This window comes from Protopterus annectens, chromosome 6.part0 (genome assembly GCF_019279795.1).
Source record: "Protopterus annectens isolate FY-2018-M chromosome 6.part0, PAN1.0, whole genome shotgun sequence".
Lineage (NCBI taxonomy): Eukaryota > Metazoa > Chordata > Ceratodontiformes > Protopteridae > Protopterus > Protopterus annectens.
In genome coordinates, this window is record NC_056737.1 from 1,323,401,098 (window position 1) to 1,323,411,919 (window position 10,822).

Genomic DNA, 10,822 nt, shown 5'->3' on the forward strand with positions numbered 1-10,822 from the left:
TCTATGCTGACACTTATATTTGATTTTTTTTTTTTTTTTAGCAGAGCATAGAGTGCCATGTTTGTGACAATAATGGAACTAATTTTGGAGAGCCACATGGCTAATTTCTATAATTTTAAATAAACAGGTATGTCCAAGTTCATGATGCAGACAAGTACTACAGTACTTTAATACCAGGGAGATCTAAGTTATAAGCTATTTGTTTGTTAACTAGTTGAGTCTGCTGATGCAAAGTGAACTCATTTCAACCATGCCATCATCTGATGTGCTTTTATGATTAATATTTTGACAATAGAGTATAAAGAATAAAAACAAGTGTTGTATAGTCACAGTCCCGAAGAAATCTATTGTTGAAATTTCATGTGATTGCACTAGTCACTATGCAACTTGCATGTAAGCTAATTTCTCTGAGGAAATTAATGGGAAATCTTGTGCTGCTGGGAATAAAGCTGATTTATTTGATTTTTCCAAGTACAAATCTACAGCTTGTTTTCATGGAATATTTAGTCATTACAGCTTTAGTGCTAAAACAATCTACTTATTTCTTAATATGTAAGTATTGACCATAAAAAAAATTTAATGTAAGGGTTTCCAAACTGCATGCAAGATAAGTGTCTTATTCAAGGCCCATAATAACAAGTTTTTCTGATTTTTGTTGATAGTGTACTATGAGAAGAAATGTCATACAATGAATACTAGATGGCATCTTTGTAGGTTTCCAATAATTATGACAGCTTTCATGTTATTACCATTGGACACTAATAATTATGACATTTCTCATGTTATCACCATTAGACACTAATAATTATGACATTTCTCGTGTTATCACCATTAGACACTAATAATTATGACACTTCTCATGTTATTACCATTAGACACTAATAATTATGACATTTCTCATGTTATCACCATTAGACACTAATAATTATGACATTTCTCATGTTATCAACGTTAGACACTAATAATTATGACATTTCTTATGTTATCACCATTAGACACTAATAATTATGACATTTCTCATGTTATTACCATTAGACACTAAAAAATATGACATTTCTTATGTTATCACCATTAGACACTAATAATTATGACATTTCTCATGTTATTACAATTAGACACTAATAATTATGACATTTCTCATGTTATCACAATTAGACACTAAGAATTATGACATTTCTCATGTTATCACCATTAGGCACTAATAATTATGACATTTCTCATGTTATCACAATTAGACACTAATAATTATGACATTTCTCATGTTATTAACATTAGACACTAATAATTATGACATTTCTCATGTTATCACCATTAGGCACTAATAATTATGACATTTCTCATGTTATTACCATTAGACACTAATAATTATGACATTCCTCACGTTATTACCATTAGACACTAATAATTATGAAATTTCTTATGTTATCACCATTAGACACTAATAATTATGACATTTCTCATGTTATTACCATTGGACACTAATAATTATGACATTTCTCATGTTATCTCCATTAGACATGAATAATTATGACATTTCTCATGTTATCACCATTGGACACTAATAATTATGACATTTTTCATGTTATCACCATTAGACACTAATAATTATGACATTTCTCATGTTATCACCATTAGGCAATAATAATTATGACATTTCCCATGTTATTACCATTAGACACTAATAATTATGACATTTCTCATGTTATCACCATTAGGCACTAATAATTATGACATGTATCATGTTATTACCATTAGACACTAATAATTATGACATTTCTCATGTTATTACCATTGGACACTAATAATTATGACATTTCTCATGTTATCACCATTAGACACTAATAATGATGACATTTCTTATGTTATCACCATTGGACACTAATAATTATGACATTTCCCATGTTATCACCATTAGACACTAATAATTATGCCATTTCTCATGTTATTACCATTAGGCACTTAATGATATGTAATACCATTCTTCTGCCAACTGCTAACCTGAAGCCACACCTCAAACTAAGTGATGCTAAAGAGTATCATCAAACAATATCTTAAAACACTGGGTATTAATATATATCCAAGGAACCGGGATGGCACATCAATGTGACATGCCCGTATGATGGCCATTATAACTAAAAAGGGTTGATGTGCTTAGAACATTGCTAACAGTATATTTCTATGCAGAGTGGCTTTTGCCAAGCTTCCTGATCCAAAGTTCAAAGATATATGATGCACTGTAAAGAAAACGGGATGCTTGGAACAAAAATATTACTGAGTCACTTAAACTCAGATGGTTAGAATATTGGGCCACACTCCCCCACCCTATGTGATATGATTTGTTCACCATGTGGTTCATTTGCTATAATTCTTTATGTTTAGGTCTGCGCATGAGGGTAAAATATCTGAAACAGATTCTAAACAAATTCAGAACATCGACTAGTAAAAGTAATAGCAGCTTCTTTTAATCATGTAAAGTCTTCCTAAGCAGGCATATCGGAACTACATTTTTAAAATATAATAAGCTTACTCACATCATTCAGAATTTCAGCACCCTGTTTTGCTGTGACGTAGTCAACTCTATCTGTTACTGGTGTAAACTTCTGATCATCAACTTTAACGCGATAGTTTCTCTATGGAAAATTTAAAACAAGTAAGAATAGCACTTTTCCATGTTCATGTTTATTTACAGCTAGCTATTTTAATTATTCATTTAAATAATTAAACTAACTAAAAATAAGAAAAAGGTATTCTATAACAAATATATCTGAGATAACTGAAGTTCATGAAGCAAAGAAATAAACTCTACAGTGATATAAAAACACGATTTTTGACATAAATGGATAGAAACTAATTTGTACTCACATCGCTTAAGATCATCTGAGCATTCTGTACTTTTTTAACTTCAATGGAGCCATCTGGAAACCATCCAATCCCACGTAACCATTCAAGGTCTGATTTGTAAACATTCTGAAATGAAGAGGAACACAAAATATAAAACAATAAACTTAAGTGGATATTTGATGGCACAAACAAAATTAGTTCATATAAAGGAATTTAAAGTAAAAGAGGAATATGGCAAGATTCAATAAATAAATTGTTAGGTGTATAAACAGTTTAAAGGAAGTTTCTCAAAGAAAAAAAAATATTCACATGTATCTCAAGGAAAATATAATCAGTTTAATATCTTGTACCATTGAACACATTAGGGAGCTAAATCCTGCTCCTGTTATTTGAAAATCATTGTCATATTGGCCTAAGTAATAAGAAAGCTAGTAAGAAAGGACATTGGGACTATGAAGTCTAATAGGCTAATACAATGTGGCTTAAGAAAATGTATCCTCCATCTATTATATTGCTTCTATATATCTCACACTGTTTTGCTACATTTGGCAAATTTACAATTTATAATGCATTAGGATAGCATGTTTGAATGATCCACTGGCCTCATACTGACAAGGCAGCTCCCTGTTGCAGATTTAAACATCCTATCCATAAATTCCTACTGAACTACTCATAGTTATGGCTGTTGTCTCACCAGATCAGTTCAGCTGCATGAAAAATCCATGTACACAGCTATGCACCTTGAACTCTTTCTGTCTCATATTCCATATTCCCTCCCTGACACAGAAAAATCTGTTTTCGCAAGACTTTTCGCAGAATACCTAAAGTCCTCATTCATCATTGTGAACATTTTTTGCACCCTCACTTATAGTTTCAGATACTTTTTAATAAGGCCTCCAAAACTACAAATGCTTTTCCAAATCTTGTGTCACTGAAAGCTCTGTACAGAATCAGCTAACCTACTGTTTCTTGGATGCCCACTCCGCTGGCTATACAGCCCTGGATTATTTTCCTTTCATTGCAGTTACTGCAGGAAGAACTGAATGGTTCAGCATGTGAGTTATTATTGCAATCAAATCCTCTCCGACATCACCAACCTGAGGTTCACTCTTTCTTGACATACAGATCCACATCATCTGTCTAGAATTTATGTCTCCAAAATGCATTGCTATATACATCTTCACACTGAAATCAGTTTGCCATATTTTATTAGTAGCCCATTTTTGTTATTTACCTTTTACTCTATTCAACTTTTATTTAAATTTTATTATCAGCGCTAAATAGATTTGTCGTCAACAACATTGGACACATCTGTTTTGAATAGTACTAATCCTAATTCTGCAAACGGTCACCCTACTCATTGTATCTTAAAAAGAAGACATGATTCTTTATAAGGACCACCTTCCGCATCCTGATACCTGTCTAACTCACTATACAAGTAGAAGCCTTGATCTGTTCCATCTTCATTTTTTTGTTTAATAGAAACTTGTGTCACATAAGCAAATATATTTGTAAGTCTAAAAATATTTCATACGTACAATTGCACTGGACAGTATCTTTAGTTTATCAAAGATAAAACTGCATTAAATTGGCTTGATGAGATCTCCTCTCCTTAACCATGGAGGGGTGAGAGCAGTAGGCAGACATCAAGGTACAAAGGAAAGAGATGGAAAGGGAACAGGCCTAAAGAGTAGCTAAGGCACTGGGATCAGGAGACCAGATAAGTTGTCTCCTGGAGTTTCTGGGAATCTGGTCAGTTTGCTACTGGATCCTCTGATGGTAATTTTCAACAGAGCACTGGTAGCCATTGAAGAACTGACTGAGGAGTGAATAATGGCAAGAGTGACCCCTTTGTACTGAGGAGACAGCATTAAAAAATGGGGGGAGTATAGGCCTGTTACCCTAAAAAAATAAAAAACAGAAAAAACAGAAAGGAAAGTCAAAGAGAGAATCTTGAAGGAAAAACGTGTTGCTCTCGTAGATAAAAACAACCCCAAACATAACAACCAACAAGGGAGTCCTGGTCAGAAGGAGCTGTCAGTCAAACTCATATCAGTTTTATGACTCTGCTACAGGAGAGCTTGATATGGTATTCCTGGTGGAAATTACATACTTAGAATTTACCAAAGCTTTTTAGTTCAGTCTAAAAGTAAGAGTTACCAAGAAAACTGCAAGGATCTGGGAGGACAGAGGCTGATGGACTGCAGTAAGGTATGGTTGGAAAGTAGATCAAGAGAGATGTGGAGAGCGGGAGAAAGTGAGGAATAAAGAAAGCAAATAGAAGAGTATTGCATAGGTTAGTCTTAGGTCCAGAGTTCTTTACTAATCATTTCTGACACTTATGAAGGAACAGAGAAAAGCATTGTCTTCTCCACTAAGGGCACAGACAGAGCATGATCGGAGAGATGGGGAAGAATCTAAGGAAGGACTTGGAAAGCTATCCGAATGGACATATAAATGACATTTGAGGTTCAGTGTAGACAAAGTGTTGCTGTTTGACCACAACAACCCTGCTGTGAAGCATCACCTGGAAGAGTGAACTGTTAATGAGACTCCATAAAAAGGACCTGAGGGCAGTTACCACATGTGAACTGGACCACCAGGGGCATGGTTAAAAATTAACATATAGAAGATTCTGGAGAGGAGGATAAAATATTAGCTCTAAGCCCCAATACATTTGATTGTGCTTGAACTGGTCATGCATGTAGGAAAATAGAGAAGATTACCCTCTCACTGATGAAAAAACATATTTGCAGCAATGGAGGCTGGGGAAAAAGTATAAGGCAGGCCTTGGAAAGTTTGATAATAAGGGTAGAAAGGTAACAATGAGGGTTTATTGTAGACATCTGCAAAATGCTGTGGCTTTATCCACAATATCTCTGGTGTAAAATACCAGCCTGGGGATTGACTCTGATGGTAGCAGGCCAGAAAAAGGATCTGGGGTATTGGTTGCACCAAGACTGGATCACTAGGAGCAGAATGGGGAGAGAGTCAGTGTAGCAAAGAGAATGGTGAGGTGTATTATCAAGGGGGCAGAGATAATGCTCTCATTTTCATCAGCCATGATAAGGCCTCATCTAAACTGCATTTCTGAAGGGTGTATAAGGAGACAGGCAATAGATTGTTAGAATGAATCTACAGGAAAGCCACCAGAAAGCGGTTGAGATGAGTATAACCAGATACTAATGTAGCTAGATCTCTTCTCATTAAAGATCTTAAGAGATAGGAAACACAATATGGGTGTACAAGATCGTATCAAAGGGATGTGAAGGAGTTATTACATTATTAAAAATAAAGGATGGGGGAGGAGGGGACACAGTCAATAGATTGTAGGTTCAACTACTCCCTGACTATATGGAGACATATAACAGCACAGGAGGCAACTGGAGGAATGAGAAGGGGGAAGGGATGAATTCTAGGGGGGGGGGGGGGTAGAATATAAAATGCACTTAAACAGCAGACTAGACTGACCAACTCCTTCTTCTGTCAAGCAAATCTAAACTACTAAAGCCTCTCTTTTAACATGCTTTCTTTAACTGTTTTGCATGGCTTGAAGACAAACTGATAGGCTTGTAAATATATATATATATATATATATAGCCACCTATCCTTTTAAATGTAAACACCAATGTAACTGATTTCCAGTCATTTGGGACAATACTCAGCTTCATACACAGGGAAGCACTCTTGTTAATGTGCCAGCAAGGACCTTAACTTAATCCTGCAGAGATGTTGGAGATGATCAATTTATCTACACTGTCTCTTTCTCCAGTTTCTTTAGAATTCTGAGCTCCTCCTTCTTTCAAAATTCCATAATTCTCTTCCCTACCCTGAGATTCCACATCTTTCCTTCCCACTGTTACACGTCTTCCCATCTTCTCTCTAATAGAATTCCTTCAATATCTAAACAACAATGAAGACATTAACAATCCTCCTCAACTTTCTATGTTACTCTGCTCATCAACTTCTAAGACAACCAGGTCCTACCTAGCCATTTTTCACTTGCCAATACAGGTGGATACTTTTTAAGTCATCTAGTATTTCATCCTGTTTAAAACCTTTCCTACCAACTTAGCTGTCATTTTTCTAGTCTCCATACAGCATACAGGTATATCTCACCTCAGTGTTTCAGTTTTATTAATGCTGACCTTTAGTTTGACACTGCCTATAGTCCTGAAGGAGCACTGTCACTTTTCATTAGTTAGTCTTCCCATTTATTCACTTCTTGACCTCTTTTCCAGACCACTGCTTGCAATGTCCAGACTTAAATTAAATTTTCCATATATGTGCACCCCTGAGATGATGAATACAATATCTATCTATATATATTTTATGTTTACAGTCAAAATGTTGACATTTAGTTGCACGACAGCCTCCTCCTCCTCGAACATGGTAGGAGCAACAGTCGGAATGTCGATGTTCATGTGTACGTCTGTTTAGAAGGACGTACACAGGGCAGGGACTCAAAGCATGGTTGTCAATGGGAGATTTACACATTAAGATCGACAGAAATTGTCAACCTTGTTGCGTTGACAATACAACCTAATTAATATGTATGAGTCGACGTTGTCACGGAAATCACCATTCGCGTATGTGATTTTCATGTTTTTGATAGTAAAACTATATATATATATATATATATATATATATATATATATATATATATAGGTATGCATGCATTTGATCGGCCAGTGGATGGTCGATCAGGTTATTGCCGAAAGCAGTGCGGCAAACCCTCAAAAAAGAGATTGCACTTGTTGGGAATCGCAAAATATCACCCCCTTTTTTTACCCATGGTTGCGCTTGTTTAGGTGGTAGAGGTTGAGGAAGATAGCGTGGATGCGATACCAAATGGCCAGCGTGTAACGGAAGAATTTCCATCTCTTCAAACGGGTTGCAGACGGAATTACAAGCGTGTGGAGGGTGAACGGAGCCAGTATTCGGGGTCCGATAAGGAAGAAAATACATCCGAAGAATTTTTTCTATTTTCGGGCGCAAAACCGAAAAGGAAACCGCCAAATAGGACTTATTCTACAGTTGCTGGTAGAATGCAGGGGTCCAAACAACAACAGGACTCCAGGGACACTCAAAAATCAAGTAAGCAAGCCAATTCAGCGGGCATATCACAATATAACAATATTGACAATTTTTTAAAGACTACATTTGAGTTTGGGACATTGAACAATTTAAATGTAAGGGATGGAACACCACGTGAGTCCAGCCCTAGTTTAAAAGATACAATTTATACTTTTGGCAAAAAGCTTACGCAAATTAAGGCGTTACAGGTTGATAATTCTTATTTGCGCAAATGTATAAGTAGTAATATTGTACCTATGGGCTTACGGTTTTTTAAACAGCCCATAGGTGTTGAGATGAATGATGAAAATATCCAGGTGTGTAACAAAATGTTCGATAGTTTTGGCATGCAGTTCATGGAGTTTATAATTATGTGCAATGACAATAAGATTAGTAAATTACTGCAGGATGTAGAAAAAATGAACATTGAAATTACACATGATTTAATATTTCCTCAATGGGAACAATTGTATAACAAACAGTATAGATATGCAGAAAATAGCAGTAAAAGAATATTTGATAGGAAATGCAAGAAATTTATACGGGATACTGACCAGTACGCCAATTTTAAGGCATATAGATGGAATTTTAGAAGTGAAAAAGAATATATAAAGAAGAATAAAGTAAACACTGGGAGGCCAGTCACATTTGAGGAGAGGGGTTATGGCAATGATTTTTTAGAGGAAGATCTTGGAAACAGGGGGAACTACAGAAGCGAAGGGAATCAAAGGAACTACAGGGGGAACAATCACTGGAGGGGATAGGAAATGGAACAATAGAAAATAATATGGAAGATGAAGGGATACTAAGACAAGGTATAGTTAATATTTGCAATGACTTTAAGATATATAACTATACTTCTACTATTATAAGTAAGGAACATTTCCTAGTATTTTCTAAGGGTATGAAATTCATACCACAGGGACAATTTGATTTTGTGGATGCATTAGTGGAATTGAAGTTGTATACCAGGAAGCTTAATTTAGGCCTATTCTTTCAGGAAAAGATTAGAGAAGATGTAGTCCCTACAGCTTTAAAGAAAAAAAGTAAATTTATTCCTCCAATGCACAACACTATAGCAACATTTGAGAAAGTTGTAAGTAAGCAAGTATATCAGCTTAAAAATAAGAGCTTTAAAGAAGGAAATTCATATTATTGGAGAAATATGCTTGATAAAATACTGGAGCAGCTGCATGCAGCAAATATTAAGATCCTAATACCTGATAAAGGTGGAGGAATTGTATTAATGGAAATATCTACATATAATGAAAAAATATTTGAAATTTTGAATAATGCAGAACAATATGAGAGGTCGTCCTTGAATCAGGTTAATATTTCATACAGACGTATAGATTTGTATTTAGAGGAGTACTTAATGGATGAAAGAATAGATCAGACACTGTATGACTTTTTGAAGGTACAATACCCCCTGTTGGCTACTATTAATGGCATACCCAAAGTACATAAAGATCTAGCTAATCCACCACTCAGGCCAATAATTGCAGGTACCTATAGCAAAACCTTCCCATATGGGAAGGTTATTGACCAATGGTTAAAGAATATATATATGAATATTAACCATATTATTAAGGACTCTTGGGAGTTCCTAGGTAAATTTACACAAAATTTATGGAATCCAGAACTTATTTTTGCCACAGTAGACATTAAGGACTTATTTTCATGTATCCCCAAAGAGGATGGAATAAATAGATTCATGAAGAGTGTTAACCTCTACAGTAGGATGGGTGAAGACAAAAAAGAACTCATCGATGAATTTATTAACATAGTTTTGGACAATAATTTTATATACTTTGATGGGGAATACTATAAGCAGAACAATGGAGTAGCAATGGGGGCGGCTTGTGCCCCCATTTATGCCAATCTTGTGTTATTAGATTGGGAAAGCGAGTTTGTGCTGAACTCGCCTTGGTCTAAATATATGACATTATATGTCCGATATCTGGACGATATTTTTATTCTATGGAATGGTAGGAATGATGAATTTATTCAATTTGTAGACTATATAAATAGTACAACAAATTATTTAAGATTTACATACAATTTTGACAATAAGGGCATTAATTTCTTGGATTCATATATATTCTCAGATGGAAAACAATTCCAGTCCAAAATATTTAGAAAGGAAACATTTTGTAATAGTTATCTCAATTATAGTAGTAACCACCCGTATGCACAGAAGAAAAGCATAATTAAAGGACAATCAATCAGAGTGGCTAGGATGACTACAGTAAAGGATGATTTTCTTGAAGAAATAAATTTTCTGAAAAAATTATTTTTGGACAGAGGTTATCCTGAAACTTTAGTACATGATGTCACCAATTATATTATTAAAGAGTGGGGAAAGAAATATACACCGGTTTTGGGAATAGGACCAGCGCCCAAGCAGGAAGTATCAAATGGTCAAAATTACCAAAGGGCATGTATTGTTAAATTTGGTAAACAGGCTGGTGCATTTAAAGAAATTATTGACAGGAATTGGAATATTATTACTAGTGATGATAACATTAATGAAAGACTGGGGTCAAAGCCTTTGTTTGTATATAAAACTGATAATAATATTAAGAGAATATTTGAAGTAAGATCTCACAGGAATAATACATATATGAATAAGGACAAACAAGGGACCACTAAATGTGGACATTGCAACCAGTGTAGTAATATCATTGACAAGGATAGTGTAATACTTAGTAATATTCTAAGAAGTAAGATTAGGTTTAGTAAAGGAAATTGTCAAACACAGCATTTGATATATCTGGCAATATGCTCCTCCTGTCAACAGTTCTATGTGGGTAAAACTGACAGGAGATTAAAGGAGAGAATCTATGACCATTTGTACTGTATAAGAAAGAAGGATAACAACAATGCCTTATTTAGACATTTAAAC

At 34.9% G+C, this 10,822-nt stretch overlaps 1 protein-coding gene across 13 annotated transcripts in view; it reads right to left on the reverse strand.

Moving 5' to 3' along the window:
* Positions 1-10,822, reverse strand: part of NEB (nebulin) — a 619,289-nt gene that overhangs the window by 262,106 nt on the left and 346,361 nt on the right. For all 13 annotated transcript variants that reach the window (XM_044074886.1, XM_044074893.1, XM_044074887.1 and 10 more), the window contains 2 exons: positions 2,863-2,967; positions 2,532-2,630 (listed from right to left, as the gene is read on the reverse strand). In XM_044074886.1, the coding sequence (XP_043930821.1) occupies positions 2,532-2,630; positions 2,863-2,967 (204 nt within the window). The remainder of the gene's footprint in view (positions 1-2,531; positions 2,631-2,862; positions 2,968-10,822) is intronic.